This window comes from Equus przewalskii, chromosome 3 (genome assembly GCF_037783145.1).
Source record: "Equus przewalskii isolate Varuska chromosome 3, EquPr2, whole genome shotgun sequence".
NCBI classification, from domain to species: Eukaryota; Metazoa; Chordata; class Mammalia; order Perissodactyla; family Equidae; genus Equus; species Equus przewalskii.
In genome coordinates this window covers 40,631,457-40,648,143 of record NC_091833.1, presented here as the reverse complement: position 1 = coordinate 40,648,143, position 16,687 = coordinate 40,631,457, and the positions used below count along the sequence as shown (strand labels likewise).

Here is a 16,687-nt window from a genome sequence, read left to right as displayed (position 1 = left end):
GCCTCTTCACGGAGTCCTACAATGTGTACCGCTCTGCGCGCCTTCTCACTGTGTGTCGGTCACAGATGCCTCCCGGGCGTGCAGGTGTGGGAGGCGCCAGACTGAGGGGGAAAGATGAGACAGGCTCCTGCCCTCAAGGGGCCTTCAGGCCAGACAAGCTGTCCTGTTACACCCTCCAGTGCTGGTCAGCAGGGGACACACACACACACACACACACACACACACAGACACACACACCCCGACCGCGGGAAGCGGGGCTCTCTGGGACCAGGGAGGGCACTGCTCCTGCTCCCCACCCCACTGAGCCCATCACTGCCATGGTCAGTACTGAGCAGAGCTGCTTGTCCCACCTAAACCGAAGACATAAGCACAAGCATTGGGCAAAGTGGAAAAGGAAAGATACCCTCATTTTTCCACGAAATGAGACTAAAGTTTTCTGATATCCAGGCTTAATGGATTTGCTGTTCCTAACAGTGTACCACCATCATATCAGACACCAGAAACCACATGTAATTTTACTCCTTTTCTGCTGTAAGAACTGTTATGCTCTATATGCCAACTAGAGACCTGAGGCCACGGCTGGAGCGATACAGCCGGGGTTTAAAAGGATGCTCTCCCCATTCATCTTTCATGCATTCTTTTACAAGCAGTACTTCCTGAACACCTACTATGTGCTAGTTAATGTTCCAGTACTGAGGTGGAGCAGTAAACGAAAGTTCCTTGGGTAGAGAAAAAGTCCTTGTTAGTGCAGAAGTGCTAAGTCCTATGAAAACACATAGGGGCAAACCACAGGGGAAGGGAAGGAAGGGCTGGGGGATGGGGTAACAGTGGCTACTCTAAATAGGCCAGGAAAGCCTGTGGACAAAGGTGACATTTGAGCAGAGAGCAGGGAGTAAAGGAAAACACTGATGTGGGTCTCTGGGGGAGAGCGCACCAGTCAGGGGGAGAGCAGGTGCAAAGGCCCTGGGGTGGTAGGTCTATTTGAGATGCTGGAGGAACAGCAAGATGGTGAGCAGGTGCTAGGGCACAGTGGGGGAGGGCACAGTATGGGAACTACGGTCCCAAAAGTAATGGAGCGGCATCTACGTCTTTGAGTGAGATGGCAGGCTCAGTGGAGGATCTGTCTCACATTTTAAAAGGATCACTCAGCTGCTGTGTGGCGATGGGCCTGGGGTGGGAGTGGGGCTCAAGAGCAGAGGCAGGGGAATGAGGGAAGGCTTCTGCACCACGGCAGGTAAGATGTGGTGGCAGCCTAGACTAGGGAGTGATGACAGAGGCATGAGAAGAAACCAGATTCGCAGTACAGTTTCAAGCTAGACTGATGGTATTTGCTGATGGACCCAATGTGGCGTGGGAAGCAAAGAAAGGCGTCAAGGATACGGAGCAAGCGGAAGGACGGAGCTGCCGTTTACTGCAATTGGGAAGAGCCAGTGTGAGGGGGGATTCAGGAGTGCTGCTTTGGATCACTAAGGTTCAGAAGCCCGCTGAGCATGTTAGTGGAGATGCTGGGCTGGCTACTGGCTATAAGGAGTCTGGAGTTGCGATGAGGTCGGGACCAAAGAGTTAAATGTGAAAGTCATCAGTGATAGATGGGGTTTAAAATCCCAAGCCTGGATGAGACCTCCTAGGGCAGGGGTAACGAGGCAGAAGAGGTCGCAAGACCAAGCCTGGAGCACTGCAAAATTTAGAGGTCATGGAAGCGAGCTGGAATGAGCAAAGGAGTGTGAGAAGGGCACATCGGGGCTATGTGATATCCTGGAAGCCAAGTGAGGAAAGTGCTTCTAGAAGGGAGGAGTGATAAACCCAGCCTTAGTCCCTGCCTCGCTGATAAGAGTTTCTGAGTACCTGCATGAGAAAACGATGTGCTCCGGGAGCCAGAATGGACTCAATAAGAAAGTGCCACGGGGCCAGCCTAGTGGTTGGGTTCGCGCGCTCCGCTGCAGGCGGCCCAGTGTTTCGTTGGTTCGAATCCTGGGTGCAGACATGGCACTGCTCATGGGGCCACGCTGGGGCAGCGTCCCATATGCCACAGCTAGAAGGACCCACAACAGAGAATATACAACTATGTACCGGGCGGCTTTCGGGAGTAAAAGGAAAAAAATGAAATCTTTAAAAAAATAAATAAATAAATAAGAAAGTGCCAGGTTCAAGGAAGTCCCTAGGCTGGTTAACCAGAGATGAAGTGGAGGATTTAGTCTATCTACAAAGACAAGATGCAGCAAACCAGTCTGATGTAACGACAAGTAGATGGATTAGAAACTGCTTAAGTGATGACACCCAAGGGCACACATAAGTAAATGAATGTCAACCCCAAAGGAAAACTCAAGTGACATATCACTGGGTTCTGTCCTTGGGCTGCTCAACATATCAGTGACAACTAAACTTGACTGCAATCAGAACAATCTAGGGGGTTTGCTAAAACAGAGCATTCCAAGGTCCACCCCAGACCTGCTGAGTCAGAATTACCCAGGTGGCACTGGGGCCAGGAGCTAAAGGCAGGCCTGAGTTAGAAGAAGGAATTGAGGGAGGAGCTTGGTCAAACATACAGCAAAAACCACGCTGCGTGGAACAGGGAACCTGCTGGACGCCAGCCTCAGGCTGCAGTGTAGTCTTGGCAGGTAGAGAAGTGAGCAGAACCCTAACTGGGCGAGTGTGGACTCTTCACTGGACTCTGAAGACCAGCCGATGTGAGGTGGACAGATCTAGTTGGATCTGAGAGCACCTGGGGACTCCCAGTGGTCAACATGTCACCTCCAGTTGCACTGATAGCAGACAAGGGGAGAGGAGACATAACCTGGCCATACCCTCCACACCCCTAAAGCATCCTCTCAGTGGTCAGAAGACACACAGAGTGAGGTCAGAGGAGCATGAACAAGATGGAGAGGGGACTCCAGCCTCGGAGAAGCAGAGGTTTGGCCTGGAAACTCAGAAGGAACCACACCATGGCCACCTCAAGAACTAATATGGAGGAGGACTTATTTTCTGGGATCCAGCAGGGTAGATCCATAATCAGTGAATGAAAACTAGTAGGACATGATTCTAATTTGGTAGAAGGAAGGTCTTCCTAGTAGTAAGAGAAACCCAAAGAGACAGAATTGGTGAGCACTTTGCCACAGGAATTGTTAAATTTACATACACTCCAAATTAGCATTTATTGTATTATTTTATGTATGTAAGTATATATTTTATACACCCTTTCTCGAATGTAAATTCCCTGAGGAAACACATCCCCAGAGTCCAGCACAAGCCCTGTCCCGGGCTGTGCGCTCAATAAGTGTCACCCGAATGAATGAGCTGATTATAGCTGGATGCTGCCAAGCTTGCTGTAGACTGATTCCTGCTACATAATTGTTAACGTTCCTCCTAAAACAGCAGATCCTATGATTTCTGAAAAACTGCACACAAACCAGTTTCCCCTGGAGAGACACTCATCCTTTGCATCTTCACAGTTGATTTGGAATTCAGATAAAATGAATTAATTATTATGTCTAATATTCAACCATAATGTTGTAAAGCTCAGCCTGGTATGAAGGAAGCGTGAGGCGTACCCTGTTTGCCTCCACTGTTTCTGCACTTCACATAAGAACGTGTGCATGTCAGCACATCTCATGGGGTCTACTGATGCACGGGCTGGGGTTGTGGGCCCAGCAAGCATGTGCTGCTCACTGCCCTTGCCAGCTGTGGTTCACCTCGGAACATCATCCCATCACAGGCCTGGTCTAGCTTAGAAGTTAACCCGAAGGGGCTCGACAGAGCAGCCTTTGCAGTTACCAAGGCAACTGACATGCATCACATCCTCCTTAAGAGACCCCAAAACAAAGCCAATTCTCTGGTCCACGGGTGAGAGCCTGGAACTCTCCTAAAATTTGAGGCAGCTTTCAAAGTCACCATTCTGCTCTTGTCCCCATGTAGGAGTGGACACACTGTAGTAATGAATCCAGGAAAGGGGCCATGTCTCCAGCGAGCATTTACGTTATACCAGGAACTGTGTCTCATTTGATCCTCACAGCAACCTAGGAGGTGATGTTAGTGTCTCCACTGCACAAACAAGGAAAGGGTATCTCAGAGAAGTTAATGCAGTTGCCCAAAGTCACTCAGACGGTAAATGGGGGAGGCAATATTTGCACTCAGGTCTGTTCAACCCCAAAGTTGTACTCTTTTTCCACACAGCAACCAGAGCGATCTTAAAACACAGCCAGAGCAGGACACTCCCTTATCACGATGCTGTGGTGACTTCCTCTCACTCACCTTCTGCAGGACCCTGCCTGCTCTGGCTTCTGCCTGCCTCTCTTGCCACATCCCTACTTCTTCTTGCTCTTGCTCTCTCCCTTCCAGTCCTACTGGTCTTCTTCCTGCCCCTTGGAATCTCCAAGTCCCTGACTCAGGGCCACCACACCTGCTATTCCTTCTGCCTGGAATGATGTTCCCCCAGTGCTCTGCAGATCCCTCTTACTGCATGCAGGTCTCTGCTCCAATGCCACCTCCTCAGGGCGGCTGTTCCCAACCCCTCTACCTAAGAGAGATCACCCCCCCACTAGCCATTACCCTGTACCTCATATGCTTCTCGGCAGCACTCCACAGTACCTGGATGCATATCCTTGGCTAGTTAACTGCTTGCCCTCAGCACGCCCATGGGAATGCACACTCCACAGGGGAGGGACTCCCCGTCATTCAATGCCACGTCCCCACCCCAGGCCCAGATGCGAAGCAAGTGCGCACCAAACTGGGCTACTGCGTGTCGTTTACTCTCTACTACCGCCACGTGGGTGACCTCGGCCGAGGGCTGTCAGCTCTCCAGAGAAACTGTCCATTTACTGCGAGTGGCCCTGACAAACGAGGGACTGTTGTTTCGTCCCCCCGAAGCCCGTTCATCCCTGCCCTGAGACCTGTAGAATACAGCCCGTTTGAGAAGTCTCTGATTTTACCAGAGAAGAGCCATTTGAGGCAACTGACAAAACAAAAAGATAATTATATTTCAAAGGGAAAAAAACCTTCAAAACAACCCATTGTCTGTTTACTGCTAGAATTGACAATTAGTTCATTTAGAGCCTTCCAGCATCTTTTCAAAGCAGACAGAAATGGGCTCTTATTGAAGGACAGTCATAAAAAGCTGTGTTATCTGGAACTGAGCCAACCAGAGGGCTCCTAAAGGTGAGATTTCTGAGACTCCACCAATACACATCTCCAGGCTTACAAGGGATCAGCAGAAGCTAATCATAATCCAAAAGAAGGCAGGATTCAACATAGAAGTTTCTAGAGATGAAAGTGCCTCTGTTTTGGGAACTTGATTCATCTCCCTTCATATATAACCACTGTCCTGCCTCATAATGTGCTGGAAGATGGCTCATTTTCCATAAAACATTTTACATTCTGTAGAAGTACTTGGTAAATAAACAGAAGGTGGTTCAGTTTCCAAACTCAGGAATTACTTGGACCCTTACGTGATGCAGTCTATCTGAACATGGTTTTATTTGTGGAAATTCCTCCTGGCATCTGAGGGGCTTTGTCTGCGGGACTTTTCATCTTCTCCCCTTTCTTAGCACATCTATAACAGTTCAAAGGAACGCTTGACTTCAGGCATGGTCAGGCTCAGAGGGCGAAATACCAAAGAGATAATCTTCTGGGAAAATTTAAGCTAACTTCTTAGTTTACTACTTTTAACCAATCCACATACTCCCTCACTCTCACACAGTGGAGATAATAAAGCTTCACTATGTAGCCAAATACCAGTATAGATAAAATGCTGCCAACGATTTCACTTCCAAAGAGGGAAGAAAAAAGTTGGTATTCATTTTCGAATTCTAGTGCTTGGCCTCAGGAGGGGAAGTTGTAGAGAAACAACGAGAAGGTGCGGATGGGAAGTAAAGCGGAGCAGTGGACACAGAGCAGTGGTGTCACGAGTGTGTTACTTAGAGGAAAAACTGCCCAGAACACTGTATCTTCACTGTAGCCGAGAAGATGCGACTCCATATTTCTGGATTTTTCCTTTTCCTATACTATATTTGATCATAACTTCTGAATATTCCTTAACACTTCCCATCAGCAGACAAGATTCACGTTCTTGAGCACTAATGATAGGGTTATCTCATGCTGACACATGAATTACGTCCAGCTTCCTTCATGCCACATGCTAACAGCTTATCACATAATGCTCACACCAAAAAGTCATTTTTATGGCTTGAGTATTCTTCCAAAGAGTTTAAGAAGTAAAAGAGAAAACAGGCTACAGGTGGTGTAGTGATATCGATAAGCGTTACTGAAATTCTCATGCCCGAGTGACGGAGTGTGCCATGGGAACACGTAGCTCTGGTAACCGACAAAATTCCAACACACGCTCTCCATTACGCACGTGTGTTGTTACTTCTGTCATTATTCTGATGTGGTGATCAATTTAGGCTCCTTTCCTAGAGACTCTGAAATATGACGTTATCTACCAAGAATACTTTCTAGAGCCATGTTTCTTTGTACTTTTGCAGTTGTGAAAGAGGAAAAAGAGACGACATACAACATAATGTGCAGCCTCTAACAACCAGAATGTGTGCATTTTCATGAGATTCAACTTACTTTTTCATTCCATGCCCACAGTCCAATTCCAAGAAATGCTATTCCCAAAAACTGAAAGAAAGAGAGAGAGCAGCATAAGTATAAGGCAAACACCATGTTTTTACTAATACAAATAAAGAAAGTTTTCAATCAATTCTTTTGTCGCTTTACCTGGCTAAGAAACAGTTTTCTGTAAAACCTGAGTAACAGTCTTTAACAGGAAAAGAAATACCATAATCCCCTTGATGAAAGTTATTACAGCATTATTAAGGTTGAGGACATGCAGGTGCTTAGAATTCACTCAGATTATGAAGAATAATAATTAGGTAGCATCTTGAGTAAAATGGAAGTCATCAGTAATGCTGAATGCTGCCTAAAAGGCAGGTAAAAGGGCAGGAGAGGAAACAGTGAGCTCCCATAAACCCGAGCCCCACATTCCCTCAGAAACGGATGACCAGGAGCATGAATTTAGAAGAGTGGGTGATTCTCTCTTCCCCATCAAGCATTAGAGATGGGCTGGTCAGAGAGCGCACGCAGAAGCCCTGTGGTCCCTCAGCAAGATTTCACTACTCCTTCAGAAGGTAACATGAATCTTTTCAAGTCCAGCGTGACCCAAAGAAAATTCCTGGATTCTTCTGTTTTTCAGAAATTTAGATTACTTATACTGTGGTTGAGAAGGCTTCCGTTGGCTCGGCCTGGTCTCGACTCAGTGCCATAACTTCACATATAACACAGAGCACACAAATAACACGCGAGCCAGAGTGAAAGGAGCGCAGAAAGATGCACTCGGCCCCAGCACAGGGCGCCTCTCATCCACGCCCACATTTCTCCCAGTGCTGTCCATCAGATGCGCCGAGTACAGGAGGGGAGCAACTGGTAACCAGGGGACTTCCCATTTTAATCAGTTCTCACTGTACTCCATCTGCTCCAAGATACACATTTTTCCCCCACATTTTAACATCTCTGAAATCGGGATGTGTCTTAAAATCGATGGTATCTCATAGTTTGTTTTTTTCCTTGATTGCTTCTAAAATAATGTGTCTTATCAGGGCGTCACAGGTTTGATGACACACTGCATAGGGCTGTCCACCCATGGAGAGCTCAGTGATCAGGACTGGGTGTAACTCGCCTTGAGGAAAGACACTTCTTATTCCTCATCTTTATTATCAACATCAACTGTGAATTTCCTTTCCAAACACTGACGTGAGGAGAGTGCGGGCAGGCTGACGAGCAGTTTCAGCCCCACGGCAGCAGCACACATTGCTTATTCTGCTAACATCTTGATTAAGTTAAATGTCAGGAGAGCTGTTCACTGAGAGTGCTGCGCAGAGAACACGAGAGTGAGGCTGGTGATTCCTTCCCCTCTCGGGGAAACCTAAGGACTATCCCCTGGCGAGGCCTCCACCATCCAAGTGGGGAGGCACTGACACTTTGTAGGCCACGGATAATAAACCCAACAGGGGCTGGGCAAACAGCAGGAGCACAGGGAAAAGGGGGCCTGAGAAAACACACGACTGAGGGCTCTGAAGATGTGGCAGTGCTTTAAAAAGGGGAACCTCCCAAATCTCCTGACAAGTCCCTGGCGTTCTAGTGAGATGATGTACCAGACGTTCTGGGCCCCTAGAGAGAAGCTTCAGCATGTCCTGGATTTGGCACAAACTGAAGGCCCCTTTCTTCCTACCCTGGCTCTTAGAGGTTTGAAAAGCATTTAGGATGATTTCTTGTTTTCAACATCCCAGCCGAAGATGTTGGGTCAGCCCCTCTACTGCCCTGGCCAGAGAGCTGTCTCACTCTGCGGTTCCGATCTGAAACAACGGATGCACCAGTCCCCTGAACGACTCAGAGGGACTTCGGACTCTGCATACAGGAATAAAAGAATTCAGCACATTACTCCCATGTTCGCAGGGCTCGGCACAACAGGGTAACAAGGGACAAGTGCACACAAAGGACCCCAGCAGACCTGCAGGTCATGGAGCGCCTGGCTTCACACAAATGAAACGCCTACCTTTCGGATGCCTGAGCTCCTGGGGGACAAACATGCGGTCACCTCCCTGATGCAGTATTCAGTCCTGTGTCACCACAGCAACGGGGGGATGGTGTGGCAGAGGACACTGAGGGCAGCTGGCCCTCCTGGTGGACGTGTTACTGCTGGGCCCTGCCTGATCGCTAACGTTGACTTCTCTTCTTCCTTGCCAGGCACTGTGCTCATTGCTTGGTGTGCAGTGTCTCTCTACAGCTTCTCAAGAATTTTATTTTGAATAGTCACTACGATTAACCCCACTTTAAGAAGGAGAAAGATGAGGCTGAGAGAGTTAATTTGCTCAGAGGCACACAGTTTCTAAGAGGAGGAGCACGGATTTGAACCAAGATGAGCCTAACATCAACTCAGAACTTCCCATTTTCCCCCATGGGTCAAAAAGTTGATGCAATTAGGTTAGAATTACATGGGATATGACGAGGACGTGAAATATTCCTCCCCCAGCAAGCAAAGGGAGTTGAGGAGGTAAAAAAGAAATAAAACCTTGCCTTCACCTAAGAGCCAGTGTAGAGCAGAAGCTCCCCACGCTGGTGTCAGCAGCGGAAGGAGAAGAGAAAATTCAATGGTGGGTCAGCGTTCTCTTCTTTGTATGAAGTTCTCCTCTCTCCTGGCACTTTGAAAAACCTGTTTCCTTCACAAACCACGTAAACAGATTGGAAACCAATGGTTTTCCACAAAAAGGAGAGGGGAAAAAAACGGAATTTAAAGAAGTCACGCAGACGATTTCCTTTATAATCTTGCTCCAGTGTTTCCTGCTTTCAGTGTGACTTTCCAAACAAGGGTTTAAAGATTGGGAGAAACAACACTGAATGTGAAGTGAAGGAAAACACTCGATACCTAAGCAAGTGGAGAGGGGCAGGGGCCTCTGCCTGCACATACCTGCGGGGCTACACCACTGGCACAGGGCCTCCCCATTCCTCTCAGCCCATGTGTTTTGTTTTAAAATCAAGCTGTTCCAGCTCCAAATAATTACACAGAGAAGAGCCAAAAGCCAGAGCCAGGCACACCGCCCTTGAGGTGCACTATTTCCCCTTCCCGCCTCCCGAAGAAAGATGACCATAAACCAGCAAACTGACCTCATTCCGAAACCCAGGGACCACCCGAGGGGAGCGGCCGAGAGCACTGAAGTCAACAGATCTGAGCTGTCTTCCCATGAAGCAAAAACTGCAAGCACGCAGGACAAATGTCTGTCCACCCAATTTTGATATTTTACAGGGAATAACAATAACTTTGCCAGCATTTGTTGAACATTGAGTATGAACTAGGTACTGTGTTTTATATGAATTGACAAGAACCACACTGCTTGATACAGCAGCCACTAGCCAATGAGCATGTGAAACGTGGCTAGTTCAAACTGAGATGTGCTGGTAAGTGCAGAATATACACTGGGTTTTAAAGACTTAATATGAATACAAAGAATTAAAATATCTCATTGATAGCTGTTTTATTATTGCTTACATGTTGAAATGATAATACTTAGGATATACTGGGTTAAAATGTATTCAAATTAATTTCACTTATTTGATTCCACTTTTTAAATATAACTGCTGGAACATTTCAATTACACATGTGGCTTGCACTATATTACTATTGGACAAAGTACCCACAACAATCCCAGGCAGTAGGTACAATCCTGTCCCCATTTTCTACTGAGGAAATAGAAACTTAGAAACCTTAAGTAATTCTCCTAGGATCACATAGGTGCCTGAGCTGGGCTGCTCAGGAAATCTGACTTCTCAACTCAACCTCAAAACTACGTTAGTACTTTCCTGATGAGCATAAAATGTTTGTCTGGCCAAAGAAGGGATAGAGATTTATACTGAAACTCTTGTCCTAAGACTCAAAATAGCTCCTTTAATTTCTAGGCGTTCAAGGCACAGGTCTGTCTTCCCGACTGAGCGTGAGAATGGCACTAGGTGGACACTGAGGGAGTGGCGCACTGATGGGAGCCCACCAGGCTCGGCAGAACAAGAGCCAGCAGAGCGGATCTTCAGGAAAAGCTGGGAGGGAAATGGCCCTAGGATGTGACCAGGTGACTGGGGTCTCTGCCCGGAGGGACACATCGCCCCCTTTTCTCTGAGGCCTACGAATGGAAGATCTCTTCCTCCATCTGTTGTTTTAGTCCATGCTGAGCCTCCAACGTCTTGGAAATGGACCAGTACTCCATTCTAACTGGTATAAAAATAGATACTTCAAGAAGCCATTCATCCATCTACAATCTTCAACTCATATTCCTGAGTTCTTACTTTGTTCTAGGTACTACTTTTGTCTTGTGATAAATGAAGATAAGAAAACAGATACAGGGGCCAGCCCACAGTGAGCTTACAGTCCAGCAAGAGAGAGAGGGACTTTAATCAAATGATCAAAGTGTAACATACAAATCACCCTTGATGGTGCCATAACGGAGAAGAAAGTAAGGCTAATAGAGAGTATATAGAGGGGTATTTGACCCAGAAACTGGTCCAGGAAGCCTTCTCTAAGTAAGGGATGTAGGAACTGGTGTCCGAAAGATGAGAAGATGTTAACTGGCAAAGCAAAGAAGGGTGTTTCAGGCAGAGGGAAGAGAATGTGCACAGACCCTGTGGTGAGAGGAGCAGAGCAAGTAAAACCGTCTATAAGGTGGCTGGTATGGCTGGTACACAGGGAATGGGGGACAAGGGGAATTTACGGCAGGTCTGCAGTGAGACATGCAAGCATGGACCAGCCCATGCAGGCCCTGTAAGCCACATCAAGGAATTCAGTCATTGCCCTAAGAGTGAGAAGAAGCCAGGTAAAGGCCCTCTGTGTGTGGCGGGCTGGGATGGGGTGAGGAGGCAAGCCTTTATCCGATTTGGTCTTTGGAAACAGAACAACCTGGGCTGCAGAAAGGATCAGAGAGAGTCCAGAGTAGACAGACAGGGACCAGAAGGAGGCAGCTTTGGTCATGCAGACGAGACCTGCTCAGGTCCTGGACTGAAATGTGATGAAGCAGCAGATGGAAGTGAGACTATTTAGAAGTAAAGCTGACATCTTCGTGATGACTGCGTATGGTGAGGGGCCAAGGGTGAAGGAGAGGGGAGTCTTCGGGATAATGTTATGTTTCTGGCATCTTCTACACGGAGACCATGGCTCTTCAGGATTCATCTAATGTCCTCTCTGACAGAAATAACTCTCGGGTGCCAATTTCATAACCAGCTTGAGATCTAGTGGCATTTCTGAAGAACAGTTTTCTTTTATGTGTATTTTGGCTGCTATGTGAATTTGCTTTGAAGGAAAGTTCAGCTTCTATACTTTTAAAAAATAAACTCTTTAAAATCTATGTACATGCCCACCACCACGCACTCCTTTTGCTCATAAAAGGAAGCAGTTATGTAGAGGTCTACATTCAAGTTCACAGGCAGCTCTTAAGTTGACACCTTGAATCCTCTTTGCTTAAAAAATACCAATTACGTCAATGCCTCTGCCCAGCATCCTGTGAACAGACTCATATAACAATGCAGCAAGGTAAACACGACAGAGGAAAATAAAATCACATCTGTCTTCTCACCTCACTGGGAACCTCACAAACATCATCCTAAATAATAACGGAGGGATTGTCATCCCTTCCCCATTCTGATAAAGTTTTTTAAAAAATTTTACGCTCTGCCTGAATGAACAGGAGAGATGCACTGAGAACATTTGGCACAGAAGAGAGAAAACAGAAAGAGTGCCATTAGGAAAGATGTATTTTCCTAAAACTGCAACACAGGCACTTTTTGTTAGACGTTTTCTGACACTTTAACGCACCAGTTCTGGGTGGGGTACAGCGCTCCATACAAGTGAGCTAAATGCTTACGTTAACAAAACACCTGCTTGTCTTTACAGAGCGGGGGCTGACCTGGGGAATAAAAAGCCTCGAGGCATAATTCTTGCCACGTCAAAGGAGTAAGCATGGGCCAGTGGAAAATTCAATACACAGAAAGTCAATCCCAATTTTGCCACTGGGACCTGGTGTCCCAGTCTGTACATTCCAACTGCCCGGAATCCTCAGGATAAGACGGCAGGACAGATAAGTCTCGAACTCGTAAACAGGACATTCCCCATCCGAGCCGGGGCCAACTTCTCACACTTCACTTCTCCCCAAAAACACAGCCTGCTGACCCCCGCTCGGGCGCTCCATGGTTCTGTGATCTCGGGAAAGGCTCTTCACTCATTCAATACACATTTACTGAGCATCTACTATGAGCCAGGCAGCCCTCCAGGGACTCTGGATAAATCAGGAAACAAAACAGACAAAAGTGCCTGTTCTTATGGGGCTGACATTCTAGTCGGGGTGTGTGGGGAGGGAAGAGCAATAAAAAGAAACATAAATGAGTAGATTACACAGACTTAGAAGATAAGAAGCACTGTGGGAAAGGAGGCCAGCATAAGGGGACTGAAATGTGGCGCAGGGTGGAGGGGGTGCTGTAATATTAAGCTGGATTGGACAAAGTGAGTCTCCATTAAGAAGGCTACGCAGGCAAAAACACGAAGGACAGGGAGGAATTGACTGGCTGACATTGGGGAAGAGTGTTCCAGGCAAAGGAGCAGCTGGCCGAGGCCCTAAGGCAGAGGGTACAGGCAGGTCGGAGGACCAGCCAGCCGAGGGCCGGAGAGCACAAGGCAGCAGGTAGCCACAGCCAGGCTGGGGTGGGCTTTGAAGGCAGGGTGATGGCTGGGGTTTGTCTTTGGAGAGAAAAAGAACCACTGGAGGGTTTCCTGACTCCCTAAAGCCCCATGGTCCTCATCTGTCATGTAGAGAGACTAAAGGCACCTAAGGAAATGCACAAAACAACAGTAGGGGCCAATGTGACAACGTGAGGGCTGGGTGAGATTCAAAGAGCCATCACGGGTACCTGGCATAATCCTGCATATTAGTTCCTCCCCCTTCCTCAGGCATTTCTCTGCCCACCTCCTCTCTCCAGACCTATGATGCGTCAATATGAAACCCTGCTTCAACTCTTGCCTCCTCCGAGTATGAGAAAGAATCCTCGTGCTCAGAGATCAGGGCCCTCTCTCTTCTGAACTTCTGCACCACTTGCTGCCTGTGCCCTATTTGACATTTACACACACAGAGGACTGTAAAGGAGTGACATGACCTGAGCTCAGACAAGAGAAGCGATAGGGGCTGTGCTCACCAGACAGCAGGTGCCCATGTCAGAAGGCAGCAGCACCTGTCCTCCAACTCACCGTCTCCCTCTTGGTACCCGCTGGAGCATCCTTCTGAGAACCATGTACACAGTTTCTTTCAAAAGAAACTAACAAATTCTAGTCAGAACACTGAGATCATATTTAATTCCAAATCTTTTCTATATCTTATCTTAGCAATCTGATTCAGGAATTCTGGGTATGATCAGACCCAGAATTTAAAAACCTATTAATTTTTAAATCCAACATTAAAATAAGTTTCTTCCCATTAGGGCTTCTTGATGCATCTTCCCTCTCCCTAACCTTATGTCTACTTGTTTTTGAATTATATCCTGTGTAAATGGGTTTTGCTTTCATTATAGCCACTTTTTAATGGACAATCCTTTTGGAAGAATGTGGGTTATAAATTATAACCAGTGTTGATTTGGGCAGCTGCTCAATCTACACCCTCCCTTTCTGAACACTGGCCCCACCCTCAAGGGTGGGCCCCTGCAGCCATGTCTGCAAAGGAAGGTCCACTCCCACTCTACGCTCTCTAGACTGATGAGTTGACGAAGGTGAGACATGTGACTCAGGAAGTACCATTCCACTAAACACTATGCTGAACCAGAGACTGCCTTCCCCAGGAATCCAGTATTGGACGTGGTGATTTTTGTCAGCCTCAGTCTCCCTTATGCTAGAACAGACTGGGGTTGCTGTGGAGAAAGCAAGCAAAGAAAGCAGAAGAGAGACCACAGTAACTTCTGTCCCCGACGGCTCTCTGCTCCTTAGCCCAGGACCCTCGGCCCCAATTCCTGGTCCTGTGGTCCCCACCATGCCCCTGGGCATATACATATCCCCCTCCTATCTTAGTTCAAGCTACTTTGGGGGCAGTTACTTGCAACCAAGAGGGTCCTGAGACACAAATAAGAGATCAGATTAATTTCCTTCATGCTTAGTCCTGTGACAAGCTCACTGTTAACGATAAAATGTGCAGAACAGGCACGAGGCTGAAGGTGCTCCAGAGACCAATAATGATCTGGCAGAGGGCGGCGTTCCTTTCCAAGTAACTGAGTAGAAACGCTGGTGGTTCTGAACTACAGGGTCAGCTGTTGTCACTCAGCATGTGAAGGAACACATAATTCGGCCACACTTCCACCTGAAGCTGCCCTCTGCTTGCCTGTGGAATTTTGGAAGCAGAAGAAACGGTTCCCAAAGCGATCAGGCACAGCAGAGCCTGGGAAAGGGCTGGAGCTCTCCAGTTCCCAAGCGTTGTGGCCCTGGGTGCTCTCCTCCTGTCTCCCAGAGAGGACAGAAGAGCGCTCTGCCCCTGAACTTTCGCCACACCAGAAGGCCAGGACACCCTTGAAGAAATGTCCACAGTCTTGTTTGGCAGCTCCTTTGTTAGAGTTTGGAGCTTAACATTCTGGCGAGAACTAGTAATCTGAGACGGTAAGGGAGAGAAAAGGGGAAGGCTCTGCAGGCAATAACACCTATATTCTCCTTGGAAATTGTGCAGGCAATGCAGACACGCAGAAAGGAATGTGAGGGATTACGCTATGCAATTTTGGATGAAAACATGGAGGCTGCAAGTTTACAGCCCGCTAATCTTTGTCTCCGTAAAAGCAAGGCTCACACCGCCTGGGCTCTTCCATCTGTAACGCTCTGATTAGATAAAACCCAAGTGAAGAACATACCAGAGAGATGTTGTGAAGGCTGAGGAGGACTGGGGGATAACTTGAGTATTTCAAACCGTAGGCATGAGAAATGAATCAGTTATCTGTAGACCAACACCAGCCCTTGTGGAATAAGCTCCTGCTGTTTGCGTTAAACAGCCAAGTAGCGAGCTTCTGCGAACGGCAGCTTTGCAAGGTTAGTGCTCCCAAAGTACACTGCTTTTGTGTTGAAACACCTTAATGTTTTAAACACCATCTTAAGCAAGATTTAAGGGTTAATGCAAATAAAAATTAAAACAGGATTCTTCTTTTTTAAAGCACAAGTAGGATTATATAATTCCACTCATTTAGTGACCATTTTCAATATTACTGGGCACTGTGGGAGGGGCCAGGGACAGAAAGGCCTCCTTATAGAGCTAAGGGTCTAGAGGCAGCGGGCGGGAAACAAGTAAAACCACAACTCACGCACAGGGAACAGGGCCTTCCCAGAAACACGCCGCTAGGCGAGGACCGGGTCACTGCGGGGCCAGAGGACACATCCTAGGAAGGGACACTTGAACTGTATCTTAACGGGAAGGAGAGAGGAAGACCATGTTCTGCAGAGGAAGCACCTTGTGCAAAAGGATGGAAGCCTGGAACAGCATGTCCCTCAGGAGCCGCGGCCCCGCCAGGGCTGGAGGGGGCAGCCGGGCCACAGGCAGCACTTCTTGCGGCAGCAGTGGCCGCCAGGAACTTGTCAGAAGTGCAAATTCTCAGGCAGTCCACATGTGACATCAGACACTGGGAGTGGGGCCCGGCAAGCCCTGTCTTACCTGCACTCCAGGCCACTGTGCTACACGGCACAGCTTGAGAACCTCAGGGCTGGCGGCTGCTCAGCAGGGCCTCATCACCATGGGCTGTGTGTTGTGGGTACCGAGGCACCATGGGAAGCCAACTGAGGACTCTAAGCAAAACAGTGATGGAACCAGATTTGCATTTTAGAAAAAGCATTCCAGTACAGTCCGGAGAATGAACTGAAGGGAGGCGAGACTGCAGGCAGGAGACTAGTGGGGAGGCTCCAGCAGCAATCCTGCGACGTTGACCCCAGCCCACAAAGGCAGAGGCAGTGGCAGGAGGATGAAGACAGAAGAGAATGTTAAAGAGGAGACTCTCAGGGTCGTGGTGACAGGAGCACAGGGTGTAAGGCAAAGACCACAGTTCCCTGAACCCGAATGCCTGGGTCTGAATCCTAAATATGTGACTTTGGGCAGGGCACTTGATCTCCCTGGTCCTTAGTTTCCAAATCTGTAAAACAGGGATATTAATT

At 47.8% G+C, this 16,687-nt stretch overlaps 1 protein-coding gene across 3 annotated transcripts in view; it reads right to left on the bottom strand.

Moving 5' to 3' along the window:
- Positions 1–16,687, bottom strand: part of TSPAN5 (tetraspanin 5) — a 152,701-nt gene that overhangs the window by 22,025 nt on the left and 113,989 nt on the right. For 2 of the 3 annotated variants that reach the window (XM_008524432.2, XM_070614216.1), the window contains exon 2: positions 6,565–6,615. The exons of the other annotated variant lie outside the window; for it this stretch is intronic. In XM_008524432.2, the coding sequence (XP_008522654.1) occupies positions 6,565–6,615 (51 nt within the window). The remainder of the gene's footprint in view (positions 1–6,564; positions 6,616–16,687) is intronic. 3 annotated transcript variants of the gene reach the window in all.